Genomic DNA, 19,286 nt, shown 5'->3' on the forward strand with positions numbered 1-19,286 from the left:
AGGCAGGAACAACGAACGTAAAGGAAGAAGAAAGATGTTTTCAGCATAAAGGAGTAAGCAGAAAAACTCGAGAAGGAAGAGGTACACTCAGAAACACAAAAGAAGAAGCAAAAAGAAGAGAGAGAGAGAGAGAGAGAGAGAGAGAGAGAGAGAGAGAGAGAGAGAGAGAGAGAGAGAGAGAGAGAGAGAGAAAAAGCGTTTATAAAAACTCAAGGGGCAGAAACATAAAAGTCATCTCCCTCATTAAAAACGTGCACGGTTATAAATGTAACCGCAACTCACGTGTCCAAAAAAGGGAAGCCAAAAGACGAAACGGTTCACATCCTTGAATCACGTCGATTTTTTGGTTTGTAAATCACGTCGATTTTCTGACTTCAACAAGGAAATCAACCTAAAAGGATCCGATTTCGTATATACTTGTATCCAACCTAAACAGAAAGATCGGATCTAAGCAGGGGTATACCCAAGTTCTAATATACTATAAACTTGTTTTAAACCCATGGTAACTTAAGCATCGGAGTGTCTTGCAGGTACCACCCCCCATCTTCTCACAAACAACTCAGACGATGGCTCCCTGACACAAGACAAATCGGAGATCACTTCATTGAGTATTTGGGCCTTGCATCCAAGCTCAAACATCATCCGATTTTAAGTAACCCTCAAAACCTTATAGCAATTTATGAATACAAATAACCGAAACATAAACTATCACAAAATATAGTAATTTATGAATAAAAAGAATAAAATAATAAACTGCAACAAAAAATATAATTTTACGGAGAAAACAAATAAACTTATAATGTGGGATATTATAGGTCAGATTTCCCTGCACACTATCTTCTTTTTCTCTCTTAAATTTGTTCCATATTATTATTTGATATTTGATAATATAATATCATTCTACTTAATTACTTATAAAATTAACATGGTTAAATTTTTTAGAACATTATTAGATTATTGTCTAAAAATATTATATTTTATCATTTTATTTTTTAATTTCTTAATTAATACCTCATCGTTAGTAACCTACCTGTTATTTTTTATGTATAATAAAATATTATGAAAAGGCAATTATACTGATATTTTTTAAGAAGTAGAGGATAAATGTTTTTTTATCTCACTACATATGAAACTTGTTCAATAAGTACATACATGAACATAATACTAAGAGAAAGAGAGAGAGGAAGCAGAGTACAACATAATAACTACATATAACAGCAAAAACTGAAATAGAAAATTGGGAAGGAATGGAACAATAACTCCAATTGGGTTGGTTGAAGGTTGACACTGAATGGAACAAATCCCGATGGAGGAATTTGAAGTGAACATGCCTTTCCATGCACACAAGTTTAAGCAGATTTCCTTTTACCTTTTAAAGTTTAAACAATGCTGCTTATTCCTTTCCCATTCATCACTCCACGCTCGTTACAATTAACCGAGTGCGCGCGTGCCTCACACTCTCCATGCACGTTTAGTGCCATACTCTACTGCTAGCTACTACTACCCACTAGTACTGGAGGCTTTGAAAATTGGATAGATTGGTTCAAAAGTTTGAAAATTTAGGATGAATTTGATATAATAAAATAATATATTTATTTATTAATATCTCTTATTTTTTATATTTTATTGTTTTAAATTAGATAATAATTAAAAAATCAAATCACTTCTATTAATTTATTATTTTTTATAAGTTTTTTTTTAATTTTTGACCAGTTTGTTTATCATTGATTTAAAAAGAAAAATATAAATGAAAGCTTCGAAAACATATTTGATTAATGGGGTGAGAATCAGTGCAATACAAGTAAAGTACTGAAAACAAAAAGTAAAAGAATTGAAGAAGAAGAACTTGATATTACTATTAATTAACTCAATTTGGATAATGAAGTACACGTTTTCATTTATCAATTTTCTGTGTCTATCAAGAATGCTACCCTAAAAATAATAATAATAATAATAATAAAGAACATATGGTTATTGGCTAGCTTCTCATAAAAGTGATGACAACATGTGATAGAAGTGAACACGAGCTCTTTAATCTTTTTTCCGTGAAGTTGACTTCTCCATGTGCTTTAGGTTGGCTACAACAAAAAGACTCATATATATAAATAAATATAATTATATACACAAATAAAAAAAGAAACTATCTAGGAATTTCACTAACACAATTTTAATTACTCTTTATATTGATGTTTTCGTAATGGGATTTGATGAGTGTAGAGAATTAAACTAAAAATATGAAAATTATTTAATTGATGATATATGACGATGGTGCATCAGTAGTATATATATTATACTAGCTAGTGCATGTAGTTGCTAGAGAAAAGTTTTCAAATGTTGTTGAAATACTAATTTTTCAATAATTTTAATAATTAATTTTAATTAATGTATAATTTATATTTTTTATAATTAAAATTAATGACTAAAATTATTAAAATACTTGTATTTTAAAATACCTAATTTCTGGTATTCTAATAATTTAAAATCTATTCATAATTAAGATTAATGGCTAAAATTATTGAAACAATTAGAATACTTGAAAATTTTTTCATCCTATATATAATCTATAATCTAATAAAGTCACCAATTAGTTGCTTATAAAATTATGTATTTGATATTTTATATTTTTTTAATATTGTTATAAATAAATTTGATTATGCGCCTGCTGCAATAAGCCAATAAGTATGACTATTCTACTATAACAGATATGATTATTTTGTGATTGATTATTTAATAGTTAGAAAAGCATATACAAAAATTGACCAATGTAAAAATGGTTAAGCTAATAATCTTTTAATTAGAATGATTGAGTAGAAATTTTAGTTATTATTAGATAAAAATTTTATTAGGAGATCTCTACATACTTCCTAATGAGATTTAATTTAAGGAATGTTAAGAGTCAATAATTTTAGTAAAAAAAATAAAGTGTTGGTTAATAATATTAACCTAAATACACAGGATAAATATAACAAAAAATTTTAGGAATAAAAATTATTAGTGAATAATAATTATTGTAACATTCTAATTTTCTTGAATCATATTTATTATTCAATAATTAATTAATTAAAATTATAATGATTTAAAAATACTAGGATGTACAACAGTCACTATTCACTAATATTTTACAAGTATTACAGCAGCACATGCATGCAACGAGAGAGAGAGAGTATATCAATTTATTACACTTTTACTCAAAAGACAAAATTAATTCTTGATCTAGAAGGCAAACCCTTAATCTGATCTAGAGCAATATTAAAGTGTGTTTAGTTTCCTTAATTATTACTAGCTAGGGATGTTTGCATGTGAGTAAGGTGATACGTGGACAAAATTGAACTGGCCATACATTAACTTGATATATATATATATATATATATATATATATATATATGAAAAAATATAAGGAACCAAAAATTTATCAGCTAAAAACTAAATAAAATTATATTAATTTATATTAATAATTAATTAATTTTAAATTTTTTAAATTTAAAATTTAAAATTTTTTAAATTGATTAAGTAAACCTAATTAAAATCTATAAAAATCTTTCTCTTTTTTCTCACATTAATCTATCCACTTCTAACAATCACAAATTCGAAAAATATATAAAAGAACATCTATTTAATATGAAAAAGAAACATTCTAATACTTAGTAGAAGAAACATCCATATATATTAACTCGTAAAAATTTTAAATTCATCCAAAAGTATTTGACTGGGTTTTGGCTGATATACTTTTGGTTTCCTAGCTTTATTCTATATATATATGTATATGAATGATTGCGATTTGTGATTTAAATATGATCATGAATCATGAAATCATCATTATATATTATTCTGCTTCCGAATGGCACCTCCTCTTTTATGTGGATAATCTAAATCTAGTTAGATTTGTAATTTTCAATTTTTTTTAAATAATCAAATCTGAGATTTATTTATTGTATTTTAAATTTTTCTAAATATATAAATCTGCCTTTTAAATTTATATTTTAATATTTTTTTAAATATATAAATTGAATCTTTTAATTTATTATTTACGATAAAAAATTTTATATTTTAATACAAATTAAACCCTCTGATTTGTTTTTTCTACTTTTTGGAACTCACATCGCTAGAAATTTGAGTCTAAAATTACTATTCAAATATTGCATTGCCTGATACAATTCTAAAGTTCCAATTTGACAATTTAAATTAAAAAAAATACACCTTTATATTAAATTAAAATACACTATCTCTCAAATTAAAGATAACAAAACATACAGTTTTGTACATAACTAAACAAATCAGCCTCATATCAATGTCTAACCATGCATGCTATTAAGACAGGAATGCACACGTTAATATAATCCAATTGTATGTCACTATTTCCTTTCATCCACTTGAAAATTGTATGATGTGGAAAACTTCCAATGATTAAAATGACACTATATAATAATATTGGTTTTGAGTTCAAGTAAAAAACTAAAAACTTAATTTTTTCAAGTTAATATTAATTAATTTATTAAAATTATCTTTTAAATTTTAAATTTTAATTTTAAGTCATAAATATTTTAAATAAACAAGAATTTAAAAATAATTTTATAAAAAAATATTAAATAATTAACTAATTAGTATCTATATATATCTCAAAGTTAAAGCAAATACATCCTAATAGTGATTAAAAAATTTTAATAAGATTTTCTAAAAGGTGGAATCTTAAAAAATATGATTCATCGGTGATTTTCAAAAATATAGAGAAACAACCAAAAAATTACTGAAAAAAAATTAAAATTAACAATTTAATAAAGGTAAATTCAATTTTTTTTTAATTTTAAAAGCAAATTTATCGAAGCGGATTGCCTTATTATTTATATTATATTTTTAAAAATATAGTTTGTTGAGATGAATTCATTTTTTTAAAAATAGAAATCAGTGGGGACAAATTTTGAAAACTCTGGGCATATTGGGTTGGGAAAATTTTTTTTTCCTCGGAGTAAATTCTCAAGTGCACCATATCTAAAAAAAAAATTACACATTTGTTCATAATTCACCTCAAACACAACATATACAAATTAAAAAATGCCCTAATGTAACCACTTCTATTTGTGGAATTGTGCATATATTTTTAACCTAGCTAGTTTGGTTGACTACTTGACTCTAATTTACTATTGTTGAAATCCAATTCTTTCTATTCTCATTCTAACGACAAAACATCCATCGTTATGAAATATAATGTCATGTCGACTTGGTTCGACCATGCATCACGTTTTCTAACATCTCTCTCATGTCTCATCAATATTACTTTCATCAAACTATCATAGCAATGTAGCATCATCTACTTTTTAACTTTCAAATCATCAAACTTCTTTCTGATCAATATAACATACTATTGGAGACTTTGTATGAACCAATAATCTAATTTTTGTTGCCAAAACAAGTATTAATCTAAATAATTTAGTCCAGTTGACTTCTTTTTTAACCATCCAACACATATGTTAAGACTACTTTGATAGCTAGACGTGACATAAATATAAAGATAACTTGCATAAACAAAAAATCATGTCCTCTTTATCTTAATTTTTCAGAAAAGTAGAAAATATAAAAAAATTGTATTTTGAAATAGACTGATTTTATATTCGTATATTCAATGCAATGTCTTAATTCCAACTATGCATTATTCTAGTTGGCATCATCATCAAAAGAGGATATTACATCAATTCAAAACTATATCTAAGTTTTCTTTTCTTTGCTTTTTTTATTAGACCAATCTAACTTGATTTTTTTGGTCCTAACTATTCAACCCAAATTAAACTGGGTAGTACAGTAAGCCCATGATGAAGTCAATGGTTATCTAATTCTCCAACTCAATCACTTGGACTTTTGTGAAATAGGTTCAAGGATAGATTGGCAAAAATGGCCACATATTAATGCTATGTTACATAACACCTTTCCGTAGCCAACAAAATTTCGGAAAAGTCTAGTCAATATTTGTCCCCACTCCCCAATGGATCAAATTGAAGACCCCAATCGTACGAGTCCCAACAAAAAAAGAAAAAGACGACACAAATCATAAAAAAGATAAAACATTTATTGTTACATTCACTCGTCCCATGATCATTTCCATTGTCTATTTAGGTCATAGTGCACTTTTTGATAATTAAATTTAATTATGTTAGTTTAATAGTTTATCGGTATAATAAAAATCAATTAAAAAAATAAAAAAGAGAAATTAATTAAATTTTATTTAAAAATAATTTATCTATCTAATATTTATGTCCATTAATATTTTGCTATTCTATTACTTGATATTAAACTCTTGATTACAAGAATATATGTAAGATTTGGGCTCTTATGTTTATGTTTGAAAGAGTATATATAAAATTTGAGATTTCTTGAAGGATAATTTTATTTAGTGTATTGGTGATCTAAACAAGAACTTCTGATTTTTTAATTGGAGAAAAAAGTGACAATTTTATCATGAGATAAACTATGTTTACCATTTTTATTTAGATCTTTACATCTTGGATCTTTGGTTATTTAGATAGTGATACCTTTAGAATATCTATTATTTTCTAAACCAATTTTTGCAAGGTAACATTCTTTCTTATAATCTGAATGTACAAGCAGATTCAATGATAGGATGATTTTGGTCTGGCGCGACGTCAAAGGTTTATGACTCTTGTAGTGATTACTTGTGGCTTAGTAAGAAGAAGTTTGATTGGGAGGACCATGAGAATTGGTTTTGGCTTTGGCGTTAGTTTGTTCTAAAAAAACATAAATTCTTAGCCTTATTTTGTCTTAGGGAAGCTCTGTCCACTGCTACTTTCCATTTCAGGAGGGCATCTCACCAATAGACAGCTGTCCACAATATTTTTCTAATTAGAAATCGGTTGTTCATTGTATTCGAGATTGTCTAAAAGCTCAACTAGTTTAGCAGGTTTTAGAAATTTTTTATCAACATCTGAATTTAATGAATTGGTTCTTACTTCATAGCAAAAAGCGCCTTTTTATATTTTTTTTAGTCTATGGTGAATTTAGCGTTCCAAGAATAATGAGATCTTTCATCCACACGAGTCTTGACCTCTGAATAAGGTGACTAATATGGCTTTATCTTTGGAAAAGGAGCTTCAGAATATGTTTGAGTTGCAACGAGTTTTTATACCCTCCACTATTAGTGGCTCATGGATTCTTCTTTTGGTGGATACTTTTAAGATTAATTGTGATGCAAGTTATCCTGATATTAGTGATTGTGTTGGTTTTGCCTGTGTTAGCATAGATTAAAATAGAAGTTAGCAACGAGGCTATTTGAGAATAATTGAGAGTCGTAATATTCTTTAAGAAGAGTTATTTACTATTTGGAGAAGATATTTTTTAGATTAAAACTTGGGACAAAAAGATGTTATTTGTGAAACAGATTATGTGATGTCTCTACTCTTGTCAATAATTTTCAAAATAATTCTAGTTTTATTAATTTTTTTATGCTAAAAATTTGAGAGATTATGTTTTAAAAATTAAATGACGAATTAACCTTTAATTAATTTTAAAAGATGCTAATAAAATAGCAGATATTATAATAAAAATGACAATAAAAATTCATACTTATCGAATAAAGTTTTGGTTGCCTTAAAAAAAATTTGAAAGTACCATTTAGCAAGATTATCTTGCTTCTTAAGTAATTTTTTATTCTTTATTTTCTCTTATTTGTTGTTATTTAAAAAAAAAAAAAACTCTATATTGATTACAAAGAGATCATTTATCTTCAATTAGCCAATAGCCATGCTGTGGTAATATAAGAGGAAAAGACAGAAGCAGAACTTGTAATCCTCGCAATGCAATGATATGATGAGATAACTATGTTAGTTTATTGGAGAAATAATTTCTTTCCTTCCTTTTTTTTTATAGGATGTTAAATCAAAGCATTAGTAAATAGAATTACTGAAACATATTTTAAACACTTGAAGACAAAATAAAATCAAATAATTTAAAATTTTAAAAATTTTCAAAAAGAAAAATATATTTTATCCAATAAATAATTTATATACAAAACAATTAAATATAGAGCTGTCAAAATTTAAGTTGATATGCGTTTTTAAAGAGCCAAATAATACCAGGTTATTCTGGTTCAATAAATGTATTGGTCCTCCCCCCCCCCCCTTCTTTTAATTTGTTTAAAAACTTTACTTAAGAATAAATACTAGATGAATATTTCACCTAGATATTTATACACAAGTTTCATAATTTACTTGTGCATTTCACATATACAAAACTAACTAACATCTAAGAGTGTAATTAACAAATTACAATAATTACAAGAATAATGTAAATATAACTCATTAACTTCCATTGGAGATTTGGATTGTTAAAGTAGCTAGTATAATCATTTTCTAATTTAGTATGCTTACTATTGCTAATATAAATTATGTGTTTATTGTTTTTTCAATTGTTTATAAACTAAAAAGTAGTCAACGAATTAATTTTTATCCATTCGACTCAAATAATCTATTTAATTAGTAAATTATCCCAGTCAAGTCAAAACGATCTACTCCTAAATTAGTCATATTTTTATTAGATAAATTTATCTATTTTCTTTTGCAACATATAATTTGTTTTAATAACTCTAATTAAATTAAATTCAAATTATATTATTAATGGAATTTTGTATCTTGTTAAAGTTATCTACAGTAAAAAAATTTATTCAATAAACATATTATAAAAATATTAAAAACTTAAAATATTTTGCTTTTCAATGAAGACACAAGTTAGGGAAAAAAAAAATCAATAAACATATTACAAAAATATTAAAAACTTAAAATATTTTGCTTTTCAATGAAGACACAAGTTAGGGAAAAAAAAAAAAATCTTATTATCATTGTTAGTACGATTTTTTTATTTGTTTTATGAAAATGATTGAGTAGCTATTATGGCTCTTCTCCTCTCAAATGGTGTGTGTGTAATTATGAAATGGTTTTGTATGTCGTAACTCGTTTCTTCGTACCATCGCCACCACCAACAAAAAACTTACCCTTAACAATCAATCCCATTCTCTCTGTCCCTTTCTTCTTAATTCTCTCTCTTTTCCCGTTCTCTGCTTTTTCCTTCTTCTTCTTTCTACTTCTAGGGTTTCGCTCTTCATTCTTCATCCTTGGCCTTCTCTTCACCCTCTTTCAATATTCTTCAAAGGTGACATTTTTCGATCTTCTTTCTCTTTCTTTCCTCATTTTCCAACACCCCGTTTACTCAATTTTCTTCCTTTTCCCCTTCCCTTTCGTTATCTTTTCCCTCTTCCTTTTACTTTTACTTTTAATTCATTTTTGCAAATTATACCTTTTTTCTGTTATTTTTGACGGATTTTGACACCCATTTGCTTCAATTACACGCCCCATTACTCAATTTCTTTGATTTTATCAGGTTTTGCTTCCTTGTAAGTTATTCAATCATTTCTTCGTTTTTGGTGATAGTATGAAATGGTTCTCCTGATTAGTGCGAATTTCTCAGCCAGTTGTTGTTCCCCATTTCTGTGTTATATGTCTCAGGATTAAGGAGAGTAAAAGTTTCCCTTTTTCTTGGTTGAGGTTGTGAATTTTCATGTTAATTTTTGTGGCAAGCTTTCATGAGCAGAAACAAATTAGACCCAGAAGAAATAGTCCGGGAAATAAGTTTTGTCATTGTCGTTATTTTTCTCCCTTGAATAATAATTATTTGGGTGTTTTTCTGATTCATTCTGAAGTTAACAATGCTGACTGTTGAGAATTGTCCTTTGTGTGCCATTTCAGTTTTTCAGGTTTGAAAATTGAAAGGATAGCTTGTTGACTTGTTGGTTCACTCGCTTGTGCACCTCCTATCTTGTCCATGATGGAGTACTCTGTGGATTTTCTCAGTTACCTTGATTTGGACACTTCCCTCAAGATACTGATGTGTCTCGATGATCCCACTGACCTTGTTCGCGTGAGCTGTGTCTCACGGTCTTGGAGACACTATGGTGAGTTATACATGTTCAAAGTATGCTTTTTGTTCTTCAATTGATGCCTCAATTTCATGAGAAGTGGAAAGTTAGTTGCTTGAGAGATATATATAATACATTTGTGAAATTCACATTATTTTTTTTGGCATTTGATTGTTTGTCATCCCAAATTATGATATCTGCTCTGTTATATTTGTTCTAGAAGTGTCCAACCTAATATTGATTCCTAACCTTTGCACTTTTGAAGTTACATTGACCTATTCTGATAGAAATATTTTTGGAAACTTGTATCTTCTCCATTTCCTTTTCTTGTAATTTATTTTTCCACATTTGGGAAAGACCTTGTTGCAAGCACTGCACTAAATGGTATTTTGGAGAATGATGGATTTTAGTTTCCTGCTGCTAAATCAATCTCATCCTTGTGTATCTATTTTCTTCCCCCTTATTGTAAAGATTACATCATTATTGGATTATGTTTATAATTTACATCATTACTTCATTTTTAGGTCATGGATAGTAATTTTGAAAGAGAGGCCAAACTACAGCTATACAAACACTTATTTGTTTATATATTATTGCCTTTAATCTAGTATTGCTTAATTTTTGAAATGGTGCAGGAATTTTGTGTAAGCACTTAACATGGTTTCCTTTCAACTTGAAAAGAGGTTAACTTAGAGGATTAATTATGACAAGAATAAAGTAGATATATACTAGTGATATGCTCTTTGTTGGGCACAAGTTCTTACTGAAATCTTTGTCAATATAGAGTGAAGTGCTGGGATCCCCTTTCTTATGAACCCCTTAGAGATATACTCACTTTTCTATTAGGCTCCTTTAAGTTTTTTGGGTTAACGATAACGATAACGATATTATAAATATATTGAAGGACTGAAGTAAAATTTACACCTCCAGCTGTAACTGCTTGGACTAAAATTTGCTTGCACTTCCTGCATACTTTGTTTAATTTAGGAGGATATTTATTCATTGTTTTAGCTGTCAATCCTTTGTTATGTTAATGTTATATGAAAGGTATTTAATTGAATTTCCTGATTCATCATTAAAGAGCATTATTGTCACATTTGAGATTCTCATTGTCAATGGATAAAATTCATTTAAATATTCAATGCACTGGTTAATTAACCACTTATATTATTATTTACAGTTATTGAAAATGGTCTCTGTAAGCAGCTGTGCATGAGAATGTTTCCTCAATTATCTAGATTTGAGCGTGTTGTTGAACTGAATCAACATGGAGCGAAGGATCATGCAGAGGTTGGATCTAGCAGCTCCATGGAATGGCTAGCACTAGAGAGAGAACATAGAGTCTATGCCTACTTAGCTAGAGCTTCAACAGAATACGTTGGCACGAACTGCATTGCTAGGACAATTGGTGCATCTAGCACTGATAATTTCCCTCAAGAGAGCATTGATAACACTTTAGAGCCGCGAGACAACATCTCTGGGAGATATTCATATTGGTCAAGTAGTGGACAAAGTAATCCTGGGGTGCCCGAGACACTGACATATGAGTTGCTCTCTCAAATTTGTGTCATTTCCGAAATTAATATACAGCCTTTCCAAGGTTGATGCTCCTTGAAGTTTTCAAAACTATGTGTTTGGTCCATTTACTTAATTTCAATGTGCCCCTTTACTCACAAGATTATTTATGATTGCGCAGCTCACTTTCAGATAGGTTCACCTATATATTCGGCAAAATCTGTTCGATTTAAAATGGGTCATTGTAAATCTTCGTTGGATGCTTCAACTGATGATAACTTCGTATGGACCTACACATCACCTGTGTTTCCAATGAGTCAGGTATGTAACTTCAGTTCTTGAATCTTAGCTAGTTTCCATATAAAGTAAATTGGACAATGAGATTATGTGTGTAAGGCTCTAAGACTAAGAGAATCATTTGATTCGGGATTTGCACTGAGGATAACTGTTAATGTCATTGAGCAATGAGCATAAGTTTCTCAAGGCTGAGTGAGTTCCAGCTGGAGCTGCTATGTGATTTCCCCCTACCAAAACAATCATAACTTTGTACTTGTAGCCCTTTTTGTAGGTTGTGGACCTTGTGTGACACCTCATTCATCTTTCTGCAAATGAGCTTGCTAAGTGCTGTCAGCGTTCAACTTTAGTTCTGATGGACTTCTAAATCATATTAGTCTTGTGTAACGTCATATAAATAATCTTCTATGAACTGTTAGATGCACAGTTACGGAAGTGTACTTTAGAGAGAATTGAGTGGGAGAAAAGTGGGTTAGCCACAGGAAGAGCTAGCCTAGTTGCTTTTCACCCCCTCTTTTTCCCTAGTTACTATTCCTTTCCCAGTTTTTTTAAGATTTTAATACTAACTTTCTATAATTGAATTTGAATAGAAGTTTCTAGCACATGCCCTTGTTCATAACAGTTTCTCTTTCTTGTGAACAGGAAAACCGGTTACAGAAGTTCAAGCTTCCGGAACCTGTGCTTTGTATTGGTGGTATCTTGCAGATTGAGCTTTTGGGAAGGGTACAGAGGCAAGAAATGGATGGTCTACTATATATTTGGTGCGTTCCTTAAACTATTACATTTTCTCTTTTATCTCTTCGATATCTACTGTTGCACATTTGATTTCCTAGTGGAACATTTTTACTCCGAAGTTGGAATTGTCATAATCATAGCATATGCATACTTAATGCTATTCTTGTTATATACTCTCTGTTTCAAAATAAGTGTGGCGTGTTTTGGGTTCATTAAAAAGTTAACTAGTCCAGATCAGATAAGCTAGATACTTTAACTTTTCAATGAACCTAAAAGTGAAAGCGACACTTATTTTGAAACGAGGGAGTAGCAACTAGCATAACTGTTAAATAGTTTTTATGGTTGTGTAAACTTCCTAACTTGAAGTAAACAATGTGATTGCAGTGTTTCTTATGTTCAAGTTGTGGGGTGCTCGTTATCTCCAGCATTCAATGTTGAAATACTGGATCCCACTGGAAGGTTCTTGTTGAAAAGCGACCACCTGGCTAGGGGTCAAACCCTGATGGCGTTTGAGAATGAGCCAGCAGGAATGTACGACAACTTCATGGTGAGGGGACTGCGAGATTTCCCACAGATTGTGACTATACTGCGGGGACATATGGGAGGGGTGGTTGTGGAAGATGATTGGGATGGAGATGAATATGAAGTTGATGACATTGAAGAAGAATATGCACTTTGATCCTCCTTGGAACAAATACTCCTATGCTTTCTTCTTCTTCTTCTTTTGTGTCTAACAATCCCTTGCCATAACAAATAAGGAGATGTGCAAAGAATCATATTATAGGTGAAGATTGAAGAATGATTATGGTGGCATGGAAAACCCCTTTTTATTTTCCACTGTTTCCCCTTTGTGTAATATTGTATGCTCTGACTTGAGAAGCTACAGGTTTATGTCTTTTGCTTAAACTAATTTTATTACAGAATTTTCTTTCGTTGTAGATATAGTGGTGGGAGTGGTACAAGTTTATAGTACCTTCTCTCTGGTTTAAAAATCTTTCCAAATCTTATGAAAGTCTATGTTACATTAGTTGATCAAATCCAAAGACGAGTTTGATGGAACAACATCTGTGTTACCTTTTAAAAGTGAAAAAACACTTCTTCTGAAGAGATTGATAAAAAGAAAAAAGTGATGATCTTATCATTATTAACTTTACAACTTCCATTTTAAATTTACGGCTTCGATACACATTCAATGGTTCAAATCCAATATAAACAACTCACACAAGTATGTGAGTCACACTTTTGCTTGGTTTTTTTTATTGTTGTTCTTTTATTTCTGGTAGTGGTGTTGTTTTTTTTTTTTTTCTTTTCTTTTCTTCCTCCTCTTTTTAGTTTTAGTAGTTTTGCTGTATTATGTATTTTTTTTGTCTTTGTTTAGTTTTTTTCTTTTTTTTTAATCTTATTTTTATTCTTATTCAGAGGATAAAATAAGAAGAATTATGAGAAAATGAAACTTAAAGTAGAAGATAAACAAGGAAAGATGATGATGATGATGATGATGAAAAAGAAGAGGAGGAGGAGTTTTGAGTTATGCAGAATTTATCATAAAGTAGCACCGAAACTTTTTTAACTGTTACACAAGAAGTTTCTTAATTTTGATACCGAAATTTTCTAACCGTGACACAGATTCTTGTTAAGAGAGTGAAATAAGAATTATAAGAATTTGAAACAAGAAGAAGAAGAAGATAATGATGATGATGATGATGATGAAAAAGAAGAGGAGTTATGCAGAATTTATCATAAAGTAGCACCGAAACTTTTTTAACTGTTACACAAGAAGTTTTTTAATTTTGATACCGAAATTTTCTAACTGTGACACAGATTCTTGTTAAGAGAGTGAAGTAAGAATTATAAGAATTTGAAACAAGAAGAAGAAGAAGATAATGATGATGATGATGATGATGATGAAAAATGAGGATAGGAGGAAGGAGAGTTTTGAATTGTGTAAAATTTATCAGAAAAATACTACTGAAATATTTTAACTGTGACGCAAGAGGATTTTTAATTTTGACACTGAAAATTAAACTTTTTTAACTGTGACATAGGTTCTTATTAGGAAGGTGAAACATGAATTATAAGAATGCGAAAGAAGAAGAAGAAGAAAAAGGAAGAGGAGGAGGAAGAGGAAGAGGAGGAAAGTTTTGAATTGTGCCGAATTTATCAATAAAATAGCATTGAAATTTTTAATTCTTATATAGAAAATTTCTTAATTTTGACACAGAAATTTTTTAACCATGACATAAAAATTTTGTAACCATGTTATTTCTAACTAAATGATGTACTTTTCTTATCATTGAACTAATTGGGTAATATTGAGTTGATATATACGAAGTTTAGCTATTTCAGTGTCATTTATAACAAATTGATATATTTTTTTGTCCTAAAATATATTTGAATGTATTTTGTTGGTTGAGTGAGTTAAAATTATGGATTTGTGATTCTTTAAAGATTTTTTTTGTCATTTTCTATATTATTTCTAACTAAATTATGTGTTTTGTTATCACTAAATTGATTGTGTAGTATTAAATTTTAGTCATTTTTGTGCTATTTGTAATAATTTGATGTGTCTTTTGAATCTAAAATATATTTAAATATATTTTGTTGGTTAAGTCAGTCAATTTTAAATTTGTGTCCGTTGAATATTTTTATGTCATTTACCAAAAATTTCAATGTTATTCACAAAAAATTTCTGTATCATTTACAATTAAATGATGTGTTTTTGTTATTATTATATTAATCGTGTGATATTTAATTAAAAAAATGCTAGATGATGAGACTTTTTTATACAAATAAATATATAAAAATAATTATTTTTCTAAATACCTATGAAGAAAAATAGTTACCAAAATGCATAGAGCCATTGTACCACTATAGTTTGCGAAATAGAAATGCACATCAATTCTCTCATGCTGCTGCTGACACTCTTGCGCACATAAAATGGAGCTGTTGGTCATTTCTCACCTGACGAATAGTAATATTAACAGTGGTAAATAATAATAATAATAATAATAATAATAATAATAATAATAATATGGGTAATCATATTTTTGTACATTTAATTGAAAAGGTCAATATATTTTGTAATAATATTTTATTTTATTATAATTTAAATATTATTATTATTTATCATTATCCATTTTACATGTGTAGATGAAAAATGATTAACGACTCTATTTTGCGTATGTCACAACGTCAGCTCTCCATTACATATTTTGTTGATGCCATAAAAAAATTGATGTATATTTTCATTTAGTGAAATGGCTTTGTCTATTTTGCTGATCATTTTTTAGTACGTATTTAAAAAAATAATTATTTTTATATATTTATTTGTATAAAAAAGCTATGATGATGACGATAATGAATGAGAAAGAGAGGAAAAAAAAGAAAAAAATTAAATAAAAAAAGAAGAAGAAAGTGGAGGAAGAGAAGATGGTGGTGATATGATTCGAAAGAGAAAGATAAAAAAAATGAAAAGAAGAAAAAAAAATAGTAGTGTAAGTAAAAAGAAGTGTGTGCGTATGAAGAAAGAAAAATACCTACATAATAAATGATAAAATATATTATAACTTAGTTTGATTTGATTAAATATTTTAGTTTGCTGTAGAGCTTTTTCTTTAAATTTATGTTATTATGCTCGTACTTAATATTATTAAATTAAATGATTAAGGATTAAATATTACATTGAATTAATTGCTATTGTTTAATGTTAATATTAAGAGAATGTATAGTTGAGAGGCAAAAGTCTTATGAAAAAATTATGTAATGGCCAAATATATAAACTATTTATTTCCAAGAAATTAATATGTTTTAAGAATATTTATAATAATTAAAAATTTATAGAATTTTTTTAAATAAAAAATGCAACACAATTTTTTTAATATTTAAATCTTATCCGTCCGTTATATTTCGTATCAACTAACGCTATAAATCGGCATCATGCTAAATAAAACAGAAAAATAAGGGATCCTTATCTTTCAGGTGAAGAAAAGAAAGAAGGTGGTTATAGTCCACTTTCAAATACACTGAATTATTATCCGGTCAAGTAAGCTAGCCACACTATACAGCGAAACGAAACAACATTCACTTTGTAAAAGAGAGGAACAAAACAAAAGGAAGGTACGCTATTCATTCTGAATTACATTATACTCATCTTCTACTCTTACTGACTTAGGCGTCAGAGTGCCTTTGTAGGTGCCTGCCGCCGTCGTTTCTCTTAAAGCCAACATATACCTCATCTGTCTCAAGCGAAAGCAAGCTCAATTTTTGAACAAAATGAGTTATATCTCAAGCCCAGTTTACCACGCAGGAACATTTGGCGCTTATTGTGGGGCCTATTTTACTTAATCCCACTATCACCTTTTTTCTATTCGATATTTACCCTCTTTTGCAGGTTGAAGTCAATGGCGGAAGAACCGAACAATCCTCACCCTCCTCCTCCTACTGAGGTGAGGCTGAGTTATTGGCTATCAACAAGTTCCTGTGAGCAGAAAACCAACGAATGGCCCACTTATTGAATCAAAGACAAAACAGCTAAAATATGGGCGAAGAACACAAAAATTCTGAAAACAAACATGATGAAGACGACCACACATCAAAGGCTAAACCCGTGGTGATTATCACCCCAAGGCCACCCATAAAAGGATCAATCCATTTTCAAAAGACGTTATAAACTTTTAAATGCCTAAAAATTTTACTGTGCCAACAATGATGAAACCTTATGAAGGAATCAGTAACCCTGACGTACATGTCACTAAGTTTCATATAATAATGTTCATGAATGTATTCGATAGTATTATTTTTAAAAATTAATAAAAATTAAATAATATATTTTTTTTAATATCTTCTTCTTTTCAACCTTTCTTTTCTATGTACCTAGACTTAGACCCATTGAGAAAAAAAATATAGCTACTTTGCAATAATGGATATTTCGTGGAAAAAATAAAAAACTCCAAGTTTAAGAAATGGAAGTGGCTAGGGGTGACAACGGGTATATTGAGTGCAGAACGGATTTAAATGCGGATTAAGTTTTAACTTTACTCGATTAATTTGTACCCTATATATGATGTTATGAATATATTATAGGTGGATGTTGAATTAAGAATCTCTCACTTAGTGCAAAGAATTTTTACGATTAAGGCAAGATTATCAATCAAGAAATGCTGGGAAGAGGTTGGACAGGAGTTCACTGGAGCAGTAATGGACTTCTTCCAAACGGCAGAGTTACCATCTGATGCGAACATCACATGGGTGACACTGGCCCCAAATTTGTGGGGGCTAAGGAAATCAAGGACTTCAGGCCGATTAGTATGGTCGGATGTGTATACAAGGTAATTTCAAAGGTTTTGGTAAGAAGGATGCGATTAGTTATGCCAGGATTCGTGGGAGAGACCCAAACTGCGTTTGTAAAGGGTAGAAAAATCCATGATGGTGCGCTCATCGCCTCAGGCGAGACGGTCCATTGGCTCAAGACGCGAAAGAAGAAGGCGGCAATTATCAAACTTGATTTTCAAAAAGCGTATGATAGAGTCCGATGGAGCTTTGTGGATATTGTGCTTCAGAAAATGGGGTTCGGCCAGCGATGGAGATTGTGGGTAAAAGAGTGTGTGAGCACGGCATCTATGTCAGTACTAGTGAACGGGTCTCCAACCAAGCCATTTAACATGGAAAGGGGCCTAAGACAAGGGGATCCCTTATCCCCCCCTTCTTTTTGTGCTTGTGGTTGATGTGTTGCATCGGATGGTGGGGGAAGCAGTCAGGAACGGACGCATTGAACCACTACTGGTCGGAGGTGAGCATGTAGAATTATCGCACCTTCAATTTGCGGATGATACCATATTATTTTGTCCCCCAAACACAGAGACAGTGGTGAATTATAAGAGACTGTTACGGTGTTTTGAGTTGATGTCGGGGTTGAGCATCAATTATGAGAAGTCAAATCTGATATCAGTAAACTGTGAGCAGGAGTGGGTTGATCAGGCGTGCGGCCTTCTGGGGTGCAAGCAAGCTGTGTTACCGGTTAGATACCTTGGAATCTCTCTAGGTGCAAATCCGAGGCTAGTGAAGACTTGGAAACCAGTAATAGATAAGGTGGAAGAAAAGCTCAGCCTGTGGAAAGCGAAGGTGCTGAATAAAGCAGGCAAGCTTATTCTCATTAAGTCGGTGCTGAATAGCCTGCCGATATATTACTTAAGTCTGTACAAGATGCCGAAGGCAGTTGCGGACAAGCTGGTTGCGTTGCAAAGGAGATTTATGTGGGGTAAGGGGGATGGAAAGGATGGTATCCCATTAGTTAAGTGGGAGTTGGTTCAGGCTCCGAAGAAGGCTAGGGGTTTGGGGGTTGGGGATGCACTGCTTCGGAACACAGCACTTTTGTTTAAGTGGTGGTGGCGGTTTTCAAAGGAGGATTGCCCCTTATGGAAGAAAATTGTCTGTTCCTGTAACAACTTGAGCCCTGATGTCATGTTGGTAAATCAGAAGATACCAGCGAAAGGCGGGCCTTGGAAGGACATATGCTAGTTAAACATATAGGAGCAGCGGATAAGGGATAAATTGGTTAATGGCCTGGCTATGGAAGTAGGGAATGGAAGGAGTACCCTGTTTTGGGAAGATAATTGGGTGCAAGGTGGGCCGCTGAAAGTGGCATTTCCAAGACTCTTCTCTGTGTCCAACCAACAAGGAGTTGTCGTAGGGGATTGTGGTTTTTGGGATGGCTTGGAGTGGATATGGAATTTCCAATGGAGAAGAGAGCTGTTCCAATGGGAGCTGGAACTTGTCCACCAGCTGCATGAGAGGTTACGGCCAGTAAAGCTGTCACAAGGTATGGAGGATA

The 19,286-nt window shown here is 30.6% G+C and overlaps 1 protein-coding gene across 2 annotated transcripts; it reads left to right on the forward strand.

Moving 5' to 3' along the window:
* The first annotated feature begins 8,819 nt into the window (after window positions 1–8,819).
* LOC112797379 (F-box protein At4g00755) lies at window positions 8,820–13,519 on the forward strand. 2 transcript variants are annotated; one of them, XM_025840282.3, is made up of 6 exons: window positions 8,820–9,150; window positions 9,744–9,949; window positions 11,094–11,513; window positions 11,610–11,749; window positions 12,365–12,483; window positions 12,842–13,519. In XM_025840282.3, the coding sequence occupies exons 2-6, from the start codon at window positions 9,820–9,822 to the stop codon at window positions 13,134–13,136; spliced, it is 1,104 nt and encodes a 367-aa protein (XP_025696067.1). In that variant the 5' UTR covers window positions 8,820–9,150; window positions 9,744–9,819; the 3' UTR covers window positions 13,137–13,519. The 2 variants fall into 2 exon arrangements, with proteins under 2 accessions (XP_025696067.1, XP_025696068.1); XM_025840283.3 differs by having other exon boundaries at window positions 8,864–9,391.
* Window positions 13,520–19,286: the final 5,767 nt, after the last annotated feature.

The sequence above is a fragment of the Arachis hypogaea genome, chromosome 4, assembly GCF_003086295.3.
Source record: "Arachis hypogaea cultivar Tifrunner chromosome 4, arahy.Tifrunner.gnm2.J5K5, whole genome shotgun sequence".
Taxonomy (NCBI): Eukaryota; Viridiplantae; Streptophyta; class Magnoliopsida; order Fabales; family Fabaceae; genus Arachis; species Arachis hypogaea.